At 35.8% G+C, this 14,725-nt stretch overlaps 1 protein-coding gene across 1 annotated transcript in view; it reads left to right on the forward strand.

The window, feature by feature from the left end:
- LOC150084931 (uncharacterized) overlaps positions 1 to 12,276 on the forward strand; it is a 114,062-nt gene extending 101,786 nt beyond the window's left edge. The window contains exon 7 of the mRNA XM_090376395.1: positions 12,142 to 12,276. Coding sequence (XP_090232521.1) covers positions 12,142 to 12,276 — 135 coding nt within the window. The remainder of the gene's footprint in view (positions 1 to 12,141) is intronic.
- The last annotated feature ends 2,449 nt before the right edge of the window (positions 12,277 to 14,725 follow it).

Below are 14,725 nucleotides of genomic sequence, written 5' to 3' on the forward strand. Positions count from 1 at the left end.
TGAAGACCGGCGTAGAGATTGAAGCCATGACAGCGGGAGAGAGACCTACAAATATCTGGGGATGATGTAGGCTCAACAGTAAGAACAGAAAGAGATCAAGCGCCGCCTGACAGAGAAATACCATCAGAGACTGAGAAGCCTGTTAAGAACAAAGCTGAATGGCGGAAACATGGTCAGAGCCATAAACACCTACGCAGTCCGAAAAGGTAAAAAATAAAGACAATAAAGGTTGCCTTTTCTTTTATTTCTCCCGAGAATTGGATCCAGACCTGATGTGGAAGAACTATTAGTTGTAACGAAGGCATTTCTTTTCTATTTTTTTTTCTTTCTTCTCTTCTCTTCTTTTCTTTCTTATTTATTTATTTATTTATCTTATTTTTTTCTTTTTTTTTTGCAACCGCATAAATGAATCACACATAAACTTAAAAAAAAAAAAAAAAAAGAAAAGAAAAGAGTAAAACATAACGCTGAATAGACACTGAATCAACACTGAGTGAAAGTTGGTCTTGAAGTTTCTATCGGTGACTAATAGGAATTTCGATGGTAGCTACTGCTCACGAAGTCTAAACAGTAAAATGACGACTTTCATTGAAGCAGAAGGGGTGCAATGCGTTTTTCTTTTTAAGCAATCAAAGTGTGCAATGCTAGAAATTTTCTTCTACCACAGATAACCGAAGATAACACATTAGTCCATATCAACAAACGTGGTCAGCTCTCCCCTCACATCTCCCTTCGACTTTTCAAAATCAATAGATAGGACAAGCTGGTCCGATTTCGTGGTTGGTGCGATCCTCGGGCTTAAAAACGGTTCGATTTTTCTCTCTGGCTTCGTAAGGATCGATTTCACAACCACAGCTATCAACAAACTTAATACGAACTGTAGATCAGAATCTGACTTACTACTAATTATGACGCTTGATATATAGAACTATTAGTTGTAACGAAGGCATTTCTTTTCCATTTTTTTTTTCTTTCTTCTCTTCTCTTCTTTTCTTTCTTATTTATTTATGTTCTTTTTTTTTTTTTTTTTTTTTTGCAACCGCATAAATGAATCACACATAAACTTAAAAAAAAAAAAAAAAAAAGAGTAAAACATAACGCTGAATAGACACTGAATCAACACTGAGTGAAAGTTGGTCTTGAAGTTTCTATCGGTGACTAATAGGAATTTCGATGGTAGCTACTGCTCACGAAGTCTAAACAGTAAAATGACGACTTTCATTGAAGCAGAAGGGGTGCAATGCGTTTTTCTTTTTAAGCAATCAAAGTGTGCAATGCTAGAAATTTTCTTCTGCCACAGATAACCGAAGATAACACATTAGTCCATATCAACAAACGTGGTCAGCTCTCCCCTCACATCTCCCTTCGACTTTTCAAAATCAATAGATAGGAAAAGCTGGTCCGATTTCGTGGTTGGTGCGATCCTCGGGCTTAAAAACGGTTCGATTTTTCTCTCTGGCTTCGTAAGGATCGATTTCACAACCACAGCTATCAACAAACTTAATACGAACTGTAGATCAGAATCTGACTTACTACTAATTATGACGCTTGATATATTACGGCTAGTGATGGTATAATCAAATGATTAGTAATCGAGAGATTTCAATAATCGAATGATTAATAGTTAGTTAATAGTTAATTCGATTATATGATTCGAACGATATAATTCGATTATATCATTCGAACGATATGAGTACAATCGAAATAATCGATTATGACCTCTCGATTATGCCCATCGCTAATTACCTTTCAGGACATCGCCTTTCATTGAATTCAATAATTCGATAATCAGCACGTCACAGCAATAAAAAGACAATGAAAAGCTTTACTGGCATACTGATATTAGAGTTACTAAATGCCTTATTGCATACAATTAAAAAAAAATTAAACGGGTCATTTTGACGGTTAGATTAGGACTCCAGTTACAATGTTTCAGAAAGTTTTGACAAAACTTTTTTTTCTTTAGATAATTCTAAATAATTTATAGCCTTATAATAATAAGCAGCAGCCTTACTTATTTATTATATACAGTATTTCCTAAATTATCATCAAGTTACATCGAAAGTTCAAATGTACCGATGATAAACAGACTAGGGAGTTTTCTACGATTACATCTTTTGTTTTACAGAACAGTTTTTTTATAGATAAGCTGAATATACGTTCGCTGACGTTATATGATTATTATATTATTTACTTTCATTTTGATCTTTGGAATTAGTCGTTCTAGATAACTTCTAAATCAGCGTGTCAAGGCTTAAGCATGAAAATAGAAGTACAGTTCAGAAAAAATGAAAAAAAAAAAAAAAAAAAACCTCAATTTTTATTCTGGCTTTTTGGAATACATAGAATCTAGAGATGATAACAGGAAAGCAGAGGCGTAACTACCACGGTGCCAAGAAAAAATGATAACGGGTCTTTCCCGATTAAAAAAAAATATATATTATATATATATTTAATCAAATATCAAATAATAATAATATTATTATTTGATATTTTATTATTTTTTTTTCGTAATTTTGAAAACATACGTTTCCTGTAACACTAGTGCCGAAAGTCCTTTAATAAATTTAAAATATAAAAGACTGCAAAAGTCTATAGGGCAAACCAGATTAAATTATCTTGCTACTAGAGCTAATGAACAAAAAAGAAAAAAATAGCCACTAAAATGGACTAATTTGTAATTTTGAAAACATAAAGGAATAGAAAATAAATTTTAAATAAGAATTTATTTTATAAATTAATTTAATTATAACATAACAGGTTATTAAACTGCTTATTTTGATATACCAACATTTTTAAGGTTTTTTTTTTTTTTTTTTGTTCTGCTTTGTTAAGTATTACTTAAAATGTACTACAATAAAGATTGGGTACTAATTAACGTTAATGTGATGACAGTAGATAGAGATTTATATTTTTTGTAATTAAAAAAATAACAATAAATAAATATTTTTCTCCGAATATTTTAGAAAGTAGCTTCAAATAATGTAATTGCACTTTAGTTTCAACTATCAATTCACTATTTATACAATAACCACTCATGAAAGATATTATTACTAAAACTCTTAATCGTAACGGTATTCACATATTTGATGACAGTGAAAGCAGTACATTGAACCAATCGACTGGCTAATACCATAAATAAACACTTAAGTGAAGCAATTTAAACTTACTTGTTAAGCCATATGAACGGTTAATCCATAGTGATACCAGCAAAAGGAATGCAATTCCAAAGTCACATAAACGTGATTCTATTCATATTTTTGCTTTATAAATATGCATTACGAAAATGTCTCCATTTTTATCTAAAATAACCTTAGCGTTTAAAACAGACGATCACACGCACCATTTAGATCGCTTGTAACGACTAAAATGATCCAGGGGTCACGACAGTCAATATGTATTTTTATTTTCTGTAATGAAAAATATAATAATAATTAAATAAAAATTATTTTTCTCTGAATATTTCAGAAAGTCGCTTCAAATAGTGTAATAATGTAAGTATAACGTGCAATGGGCGTTTTTTTATTTATTTATTTATAAACGAATATTCAAACAAAAAAAATTTGAGTTTAAAATGAATAATTCTGTGTGTTAGATTTAATAACTTAGGAAAGTCGTTGTACGAGTGATAATGTAAGCCGATTTTAATTATGCTCACGCTTAATTCTTATATTTTAAAGGTTGTGTCATAGGATTTTATTACTAAATATTTAGCTACTTTTGGATTCTAAAATATTTATAATTTAGTATATATTCTTCCTTTATATATATTTGAGCCCAAAAGTTCACTTACGACCATTTTTCTTTCATCACTGAGTAAACTTTTACATTAAATTTGCGGTTCTAATGTTATTTAAACCACTCGCCTTTTGCCGTGAAGAACCGTGTTATTGCACTGCAGTAAAGATTATTATTTCGAACTTCTGTAGGCGAGCTGAAAACGTGCACTCGACAACACCACTCATTTGTTTAACGCTTTAGAGAACAGCAAATTACGTCTTTCTATTTCTATAAAATACATCATAGACACTTGAAAGTTTCGAAGTGGTAGATTCCTCTCAACAAGATGATGGCAGAACAGTTGCAAGGTGGGGCGGCCAAAGCCTTAAACATGTCATGGATGTTAATTTCAAAGTTATGGCTACAATGACAGGAGATGGAGACATTTTCATTTTTCATACGCATTACGAAAGTGCTACTTAGGATACTCCCATACGCATTTAATGAGGATTCATTACAATTTAAAAAATAATAATTATTATTTATGAGTATAGATTTTCTGACCCGAAAGTAACTTTATTCCTTTAAAGGAAATTTACAAATAACCTTGAAGGTATGCGTTCTTTGGTCAGTTTTCTGGTTTAGTCTGATAATAAACCTAAGTGCTTCTCATCAGTCAAAAGAGGTTCGCTTGTCCTTTCAAAATCTGGAGCGATGAATTCGGCCACGGTGTGAAAAAAAGCCATAAAAATTCCACACTGATGTTAGATCTTATATCCGGGATTTGGATCCAGGCCTTTTCCATACTATGTAGAATGACAGCAATCTTAACAACTGATAATAGCTAAGGTCTGATCTTGTATTGGTTTTGAGGGCCAAAGCAACTAAGGCCATGAGGCATCAGTAATAGCTATATGTTAGTGGGTTTGCCTGCTTTCCGGGTGAAAAACAAATTTTCGGAGATAAAACCATACAACCTTCATGAGACCGTCAATAAAGAAATCAAAAAACGAGATTCGAAACCTGGCCTTTTCTACATGGTATGGATTTTCTACACTGGCCTATTTTATACGGTGACGGTAGCCATTTTGCAAACCACTGAGACGTCTGATTTTGGGCAAAGAAGTTTATTACAAGGTTATCATGTTAAATGCTTGAATTACACAGGGCTAACACATCTTTGAGTATTCATAATCTCTTAATTATGATTCATGAAAATATAGATATATTTATTTTCAGACTCTATAACTGAATCTTATAATAATGCACTTCTCCAATATTTGATAGAATTTCATTTTATTTCTCAATTTATGTTTGTAAGTTAACTTTTTGGCAATAATAATAATAATAATAATAATAATAATAAAATAATAATAATAATAATTTATTTATCCCTATTTTATGTTACACTTTTTCGAGAGATAACAGCAAAAAGGGAGGGAGAACACATAAGCCAATGGCTTTTTAGGGGGTGTTCCATTAAAAAACGATGAATATACAAATATACAATTGAAAAATATACAGTTCTGAAATTGTACAGGTAATGTACAATTTCAGAACCAGTGTATTTATTAGTTCACTGATTAGTGAGGTATATATATATATATATATATATATATATATATATATATATATATATATATATATATATATATATATATAGTTAAGTTCTGCTTTTTTTTTCAAAATAAAGGTAAACCAAGTTTTTTAAATCTAAAACGAATTGTTTATTTCTTGATTGATTTCCTCATTAAAGCATTCTAAGAGGCGATTAAGAAGACTTAATATGGTTAATTCAGCGAATTGATAATCCTAAGCTTGAAATGGTAAAGACGTTCATGCAGCCAAATAAGTAGAGGAAAATTACTAACAGTAAACCTAGAAATGTATTCCAATAGCTAGCCTCTTTGAGCTGAATTGCAATGGGAGCTCATGGAATGTTGTGTAAACTTCAGTTGCAGCTGTTCTGTCTGAGTGGTCACTGATCATCATCCGTATAGAATGAAGTTCTTGTTTTGTATGGAATTCTTGGTGAACACCGATCTATTGTTCTTTCAAATATTATGATGTCTTTGATGCCGCCGATTGGCTATAGAATTTAGCTAGCATGTGATCAGATGCCGATACTCGGGTTTTACATTCAGAAAAGCAGACAAACCGATTGTAAAATACACTAAATTTACAGACAGAATATACTAACAGCTTATGGCCTAATTTTCTTTGGCACAAAAAAATACAGAAACAAAATTTTAAACATTTATTTTATCTGTAAGTGAATCTTTCACGGATAGAAGCAGTATTATCCTGGTGTGCATGATGCATTTGGCAATTAAGCTGCACTTTGTTTTGTCGTTTCTAGTTGCATCATTTATGGGGCTAGCCCCATCCTTGTGTTTTCTTATTCCTGCTTTGGGTGTTTTCTTTGGAGAGATTGGTTCCTTATTGGTCTCAGCTGGTGGCGAATCACTGTCAGCCAGGCGCTGAGTCCACCATCCTTGTTTGGCTGAGTCGGGTTATCTCAATTTGTCTTTGAGTGCTCAGGAGGATTGATCATTGTAGTTGAGAGTCATACTCAATGTCTCTTGGGATGTCTTGTCCTTGTGTGGTTTTCTCTTCAGTGGATCTTCTCGTCAGTTCCTGGTCGCATTTCCAGTTCTTCTTGTGAAAAGGTCCCAGGCAAATCTGGACAGGATTTGGTATTTGTCACTTGAATCCAGTAGGTGATGTTCTTGCCGTTGGGGTACGAATCTTAGTCTCGTTATGAAGATACCCTGCAGGTCCTCATATATGAGGCACTGGTACATCAAATGCTCTAGCTTTCTCTTTCTCCACAAGCACAGTTTGGATCTGGAGTATACCCAGAGTGGTGAGTTTGTCATTAAAGGGCCCGTGGCCAGTCAGCATGAAGGTTGTGTAGAGGCCTGGGTGGAGCCACCCAGGCCTCTACACAACCTGGCTCCACCCAGGCAGGTGACTTCGGGTAGGTTTTTTCTACAAGGGGGGGGGAGGAATTTCCTCGTTACCTCACCCTTGTGCGAGGTGGACCATCTGTCTGCCACGTTTGTTTCAGGTGTGCCTGCAATCGTGCTTTCTCTTGTTTTTCTCCATTTTCCGGTTCTATTGTATGCCCCAAGAAGGTAATGGTAATCCCTTTCATTATGTAGTATGTCTTTGTGGTGTGCATAGTGTGCATAGTATTAGGGTCAGGCGTCCCCTGTGGTTTCCCACATCTGCGCCATATGTACACTGAAGAAATACAGAACTACTGTAAATGCCAGAAAAGTGTTCTGTGTTGAATACGTAGTTTTGCGTTGGGTTCTGTTGAGTGTCCTAGCATTTGGCCGCAGGGCCCCTGATGGAATCCACGTTGCCCGCACACACCGCTAGGAGGTAGCCAGGCTGCCCATTATTCTCTGGCTAGTCTCTGCAGGGTCGCCTAAGCTTCCTGACAAAGACCAATGTAAAAAAAAAAAAAAAAAGAGAGAGTTAGAGCGGGTGGGCTTTAGAGTCAAGAAAAGGGGGGATAGGTAGAAATGTGGGGGATGAAGAAGAAGGCATCCCCCATGTACAATGGAATACATCCATCAGGCGAAAGTAAGGGATGGAAGTGGGACAAAAGTTGCCGTGCAAGAGAGCACAAGCGTGATCGCCATTTGGTACAATCTTCTTGCTCTTCTCATTCAGGTCCTGTCGTAATGTCAATTTCAGTGGTGATGTCATCCGGTGATCTGTGTCTAAGTCAGTAGGGATATAAATAGGAATGTAGCTGTGGTTGTCCTATACTGGACCTTCTTAGATTTGGTGGTGGTGTAGTCTCATTTGCTGGTAGGCCTCTGCATTGATTCCCAAAATATAGGTGGTTGTCTTCTCTTGGTTTTGACGATGATCGGAATAGTGACTATATCCCTGGTAGGGTCTTCCGTCGTGCGAATAAGTCTTGCGCGTAGCGCGTAAAGGCGACATAATCTTCTTCTCTTTCGAGGATGTGCTGTTCTTGGTTTTTAGGAAGGTAATGTATCCTAGTCAGGAGGAGGCATCTCAAATCTTCATATATTTCGCACTCGTACATCAGGTGGTCCCAACTTTCGAGGGAACCACAGAGGCATTGTGGGTTTTCGGTGATCCCGAGTGCAGTGAGCTTTCCTCTGATAGATCCATGGCCAGTTAACAAAAAAGTGACGTATAGGCCAGGGGAGAACCATGTGGGAGATTTTGGGTATACTGTATGTCTTTGTGGTGTAAGGTGTAAGGTATGTTAGTGTCTAACGGCGCCTGGGATTTCTCCCATCTCCGCGAGTGTACATTGTATCGGGACCAGAGATTTGAAGTATGTGGGGGTCATGTGCTGTATATTGTGTTGTGCCCTTTGTTCCACCGGTCTATTAGCCGCCGAGCCCCTAGTGGGACCTGACGTTACCACACCGTGCCACGGGGAGGCTGACCGGGTGCACCACTGATGCTAGAGTACTCTGGCGGGTCCTGCCACCTACTTTCCTGGGATTTCAGTGGCTAGGACCAGATTTGAGAATGAGATGATCGCTGTTTCTTGAGCAACGGTTGTAATTTTAACAGAGCGTAGGGTTGTTCGCTGATAACGTGCTCTAGGGCCAAATAGGTCGGGCAATAATTTTGATGTATTTAGATTTAGACCTGTGGGGTATATATATATATATATATACACACATACATATATAAAAAAAAAAAAAAAAAAAAAGTTGTGAAAGAGAAAAGTAAGGGAGGAAAGCAGAAGACTGGAGGGTAGGAAACAGAAGAAGGGGGCCGACAGGGAAGATGGCCCCTGATGACAGTGTGGCATGCCCAGTGCCTCACCAGAGAGAAGAGTGGGGTGGACACAAAAAAAAAAAAAAAAAAAACCACCTCCCCACAAAAGAAAAAAAAAAAATCATTGTGTAAGAGAAAAATAGGGGGGGAGGGGGTAGAAGGACGGATAGTAGGAAACAAGAATAAAAAAAAAAGAAAGAAAAAAAAAGAGAGAGAGAGAGAGATACCCTGCGAGTGCAGAGTAGGTACAGCTAGTACGGCCAGTCAATTGGAACCGACACTTGGTGGAAATCCAGCAGTGTGAGTGCTGCTATGGTGGATAGGTCATGTTCAGGAAGGTCTAGTCCAGGTGTTGTCATTGGGACTCCATTTGGTGAGTCTGTGTCGCATCCAGACTGAAGGCTGGTCCAGTAGTCCATGATAACGAATAGTGGGGTGGTCAAAACCGGGAGTCCAAGATATGGTGGTCAAGTACAGGGATCGATGGTAGGTCTCTTCTTGATGAGATGTGTCACGTCTAGTCAGGAGAAGTTGGTCCAGGAATCAATGATGAGGAATTTGTCAAGGTATGTGTGGACCCTGTTTTTGATTGCAGTGCTAGTATTGTCCCAACTAAGTGGGGAGACCAGTTGACTACTTGAGATGTGAGGGATCAAGTTAGGTTCTGTACTTCGGATGGTTTGTTGGTCCAGTCTTGTGTAAGTTGGTCCAGGGCGTTAGCATCCATGGCTCAATGATGCGCAGCAACAGTTGGCAGTCATGGTTGTTATGACATTGATTCGGATGCTAAGGTGGTGGTAGCGCTTTCCGCCTGGTAAATAGGTCCATTGCAAATTGAGTCAGGGCTCTGTAAGTTTCTTCATTCTGTAGGGTGTGTTCTTGATTTTGGTAGTATGTCTTTGTGGTAAAGTGTAAAGTGTGTTTAGGGTCAAACGGCACCAGGGGTTTCCCCCATCTCCGCGTGTCTTTGTGGTAAAGTAATATTAGTTCAAGATAAAATCTTTACATAAATCGTGGGGAGTGTCAGTTGTTAATAATTCATCTTCTCTAGGGCAGGAGCAGATATCGCCAATATCTAAATTTGATATTATCTATCTGCCATTTGGCGATTTGCTGCACGTTTTTCTGTTGACATAACGGTTATGTAGCCATTGTAGAACGGCAAAAGGAAATATCTCTAAGAAATATCAACATAACAATCTAAGACTGGATGTTATGCTAATAGGTGAAAATCTATTAAGTGATGTTCTCACACTTAATGATTCCTGATGTTCCATTTGTGTAGGTTTGTTGAATATAGGCAGGAATCTTCTTTTACCGGGGTACACACGCATAGATCCTATCACCTTGACTCATCATCAAAGCCAATACATCGCTGTTTTTTTTTTTTATTTCATCTGGCCTATCTCTGCAACACTGAAATCGCTATGAACGATGAGGTGTAGTGAAAAGCAAAGGCGAAACTACAAATTCTCCGTCACTCTCTGCGAAATTTTCGAATTTCGAGCACGAGGAGGCAATACGAAAATAGCCCTCCTCGTGCTCTTTAACAGCCATTACAATCCTAAAACATTTTAACTATTCGTGTAATACCTCTCCTCTGTCAGCATGGGTGAATGATCTGAATAAACAGGGCTAATTTCTTGGAAACTGTCCCTGAATGGACAAAACTACTCTACTTGGCAGTATGGTCGTTTTGCCACTAAGGAGAAGTTGACACGGTGCATAACGTGAATACAATCCCCTCTCTCTGTCAGTAATTTATTACTGTAACTTCTTGATAATGGATATCCCAAAGGCAAATTGACTTCATCTCTGATCCTATTCAGAGCGGCAAATAACTTTAAAGACGATTAATTATCAGCTTCTCATGCTTTGATGTTTGTCTGAATGCTTCAGAACTTTCGCCATTGCTGGATGTGTTCTGTTCTTCTCTGCACTGGTGCCAACATCTACGAACTGTTCTAGGATCTCCTCTAATATGAACAGCAATTTGTTGTGTGGGACATCCAGACTCACTGATTCTGGCTATGTGATCCTGTTGAAACTCATTCTATTGGGTATACATTAATCGTAAACATCTTAAACGCCAAACTGACTACAGAAGAGTCACATTGAACACCTCAACAGTCCTGTTCTCTATCCCATTTATTTCTTTTTCAGAATTATAGCTAGTTTCTAGTAACTGTTTAGTTACTAGAAAGTTCAAGTTACTAGAAACAGTAATAGCTGTTTCTAGTAACTTGAAATACAACTACAACATAATTTTCTGCAAGAAAAGTTTAAATAAATTACTCCTAAATCTAACGTACTTAAATTAATCATTAAAATAACATTTGTAGGTACATAACTGTTTATTAACACTTTGGTTATTAGTTAACAATGAACAGTTAAGTTCACTTAACACATTATTATTAGTTACTTTACAGTAAAGGATGACCCGTGATTTATTCTGTGTACTTCTTCAAACTCAGGATCAGCCATTTATGTTCCAGTTACTAAAAAGACTCATCCTTTCCTTCTTTATTAATAGAAGTATGCTAAGTGAATAGTCAAAATGACAGCTGTTGTCAAGTTGCCAACCGGCTAAAACGCTCGATTTCTAGAGAAAGGCAGTTGGAATATCGCTGGAAAAAAAAAAAATAAATAATAATAAGTTGAATTCAGCAGACATTTCTTATCTGAAACGCAAGTGTTTAATTAAAAGCCTTCCCGTTTTAAAGGAGTGGCTCTCAATTCCTTTTAATTTATTTTAATCAACGATGTTAAGGCATATTTCTCCAGAAATTGCACTTTTTTTTATCCGGTTGGTAACTTGACAATAGCGTTGTCATTTTGGCTGTTAGGATGTCACTTAGCATATTTCTAGTAATTAAGAATGGAAGAATCGTTGGGGGGGGGAGATCTTTTTAGCAAACTGAAAGATAAACGGTTTCTCCTAAGTTTGAAGAATTACCACAGAATAAAAATAGGTAGTCTGATTATAAATTAAAAATTTGAGAAAATTTTAGTAAAACTAATTAAATGTTTTCTTTATTTTTATTTGGGCTTCGTTCAACCCTAGTAAGCGTACAGCGGGCAAAGTTAATAAGGTGCTTTTATATATCATAAAGTAAAAATACGACAGTTAAATATGGCTAGTGATCGTTCTGTTGGATTAATTTCTGCTGCGGATGTTTTAAAATTTTGAAGAGAGTTTTTTTTATTTGATTACTTTCCACTCTAACCTTACTAAAGTATATCATTAAAAATGCGTGATTTAGAGAGCTCAGTTCTGAATGACTAGCATTATAATGAAGTGGAATCAATCGAGACTAATGAGATGTTATAATTGATTCTGGCGTACTATTTGGTTCATTTTGTTTGAAGCACGCATTTTTAAATAAAGTTAACTCCAAGCGGATCAGCACACGGTCGAATGACTGCCAAATGTTAACACTTAATTATTAATGTTCGGGTAAACATTAGCAAACAAAGACAATTTTTGCAACTGCAGTTATTAAGGCTACTTTAGTATCTTTTATTTGCTCATTGAACGAAGCGGCTGGCTTCATTAGCGCAGTGTAAATATCATTAAAACTTTGCAATTAGTTATGTATTTGTCCATGCACTAATCTGCATTTTAATATTTCCTCTTAGATTCGACAGAACGGCATATCGCTTCAAAGAATTGAACAGCACATGGAACATAAGAAGAAGGTTCGAGAATGGTTACAAAAAAGAGTTAAAGAACAGATTAATCAGCGAAAAATTCCTCCTAATCCGATTATGTGAATTCGGATGAAAAAATTTTGTTGAACGCTTTCTGTTTTGTTTAAAAAAATGCTCATAGAAGGAAGGCGAAAATCGATAACGAGAGGCATTCTTTTCAAAAATTTCAATGCTTGTTGGAACGTTCGTCAATTTTTCCTCTTGTTTTGATAAGCACTGTAGTGATGCATGCGACAATCTTTTCATGGTACACCAATGGGGTTATAATTTCAAATGGAGGAAACCCATTTATCAGTCTTTGTGGATGCTTTCATCGTCTTGTAGGAACTGTGATCATCTCAACTTAAAAAAAAGTACGCCTAACTTAAGGAAATACGGGCAATTTCTAATGGTAAATAATGTAATATTCAGCATGCACTTCAGTAAGGTTTTAAATGTTTTTCCTTCTCTAGAATTATTTCGTAAAAGCAGTGATTTTCTATAGCAATTTATATTTTAAAAGCCACTTTTACAAATATACCAATCACATTAAAACGCATTGCACTTAATTTTTATTGCCACAGCATTTTTGCTAATTCACATCTAATTTTTACATTTCTCTAGGTTTATATATATGTTTCCGTTCTTTCGTGTGCAGTATTAAATCACAATTTAACATTTTCGCCTTTTCTCATTATGTGATAATCAGCTATAACCAGCCAAAATATTATAAGTGTCTTCTAACCTCCATTTTTGTCTATGTCACTCTTGCACTTGACACATTCCATATTATTATATGCTCAAACCTGACAACATCCTGCACGTATGCATTTTTCACTTTTTCAAGGAGATAAAAATAACATAAAAAGATGCATACTCTAATTATCATATCTGTGCCAAATCATCCTGGGTGCCAAATCAAATATTTCGAATTTTTCCAATTTTATCCTTGAAATTCTGTGCAGTATATCCAAAAAAATTCTATCAGTCAATTTTCAGTATCGTACTAACAGTTTTAACTTTTTACATGCTCAAGTGAAAACTTTTATCCGAAACATTTTTTGAAGACAAAAATGTTTCGAAAATAAGCAGAAAAAAATTAAAATTTTCGTAATCCTGCAAGAAAAGAAGTTCAGATTCGTAGGTAGGGGCTTATGAGCAGCATATACTTCTCATTTATATATTTCTTCTGAAATAATAATTGGCGGAATAGATGGATGGAATAATTTATGTATTTAAAATATGTGGTGCTAAAAAGAAAAATTTTTAAGAAGACCAAACTAACAAACTATTAATCATTAATGGACGATTTTAGTTTCGTTTACTGTTCTTTTTCCGCAGGACCAAAATTAGGAATTTTAACACCTTTGGCCAAATATTAGAAATGAGCTTTTTTTTCATAAAAATAATTATTATCCGCGTGATGCCCATTCATATAAAAACAGGCTTTCATAGCAATTGATAGAGATTTTTAATAAAAAATTGTCATATTTTTAGAATAAATTATAAATTCTAAGTTTTAATTCCATTTAACGCCTGATGCTCTATTCGGTATTTGTGGCCAGAACCATACTCCCCATACCCTAGTTACGCCTCTGCTTCTTACTATAAAGAATCAATCGGACAGTGTACGTAGAGAAAGTAATAGAAAATAAAATATCCATTTTTACGTGGGTGAATCATCCAGGACGTGAATTAATGTGGTGCTGGTAGATAATGAGAGTAGTTAAATGAGTACAAGTAAAAAGCATAAACGTAAACGTTTTCGGTAGCAATAGTATGCGATCGTTGTGCATGTAATTGTGCTAATAAGTGTAAATGGTAGATGTTAATAACTGAAGAAGTTCGGTTTTTAGCATTTTGGTATCCACCAGCCATAAGTTTAGAATTTTTCTAGAAGCTCAGACATCACAGTTGTGTAACTTATTAAACTTACTTCTTAGGGAAAGACAAAACAACTTAATAGGCAAAATTTCAGCTGAAAAGCGTAAAAGTTTTCAGGGTCTTTCCCTGAAAACTTTTACGCTTCCTTCCTTCCTCATCAACTAATATTTGTAAACTTAAATGCGTAAGTTAGATAAAGAATATAACTGATTTAAAGAATTAAACTTATATTCCTAAATCAGAACTTTTTATAGAGATTTGGTTATTAAGATTTTGGCAGCTCATCACTAGACATACTCCACTCTAGCTTAGCAATTGGTGGGCAGAGTTTGCCTGGTTAGATGGAATGGAAGCTTGTAATTGCTGCACAGATATCCACTGTTATCTGTTCTTATGATGATGATGTCTGTTAAACTCCTATTTGTATTCAATTCAGAGCTGATATTGCAACTAATGTTCGGTGCTTCCCTCCACTCTTTGCCATGTCAAGGTGTTATATCGATTACATTTCCATCTGAGGAGGAAACGTTAAGCCCTGTCTCACAGAAGTGTTTGGCGACAATGATTTATGGCAGTGGCCCTGATGGTTACAGAATATTTGATTACCCTACCTTTCAGGCGTCTACTGGTCTTGCTGATGTTAATGGCT

The sequence above is a fragment of the Mastigoproctus giganteus genome, chromosome 6 (assembly GCF_048544385.1).
Source record: "Mastigoproctus giganteus isolate SK-2022 chromosome 6, ASM4854438v1, whole genome shotgun sequence".
In the NCBI taxonomy this organism is placed as follows: domain Eukaryota; kingdom Metazoa; phylum Arthropoda; class Arachnida; order Uropygi; family Thelyphonidae; genus Mastigoproctus; species Mastigoproctus giganteus.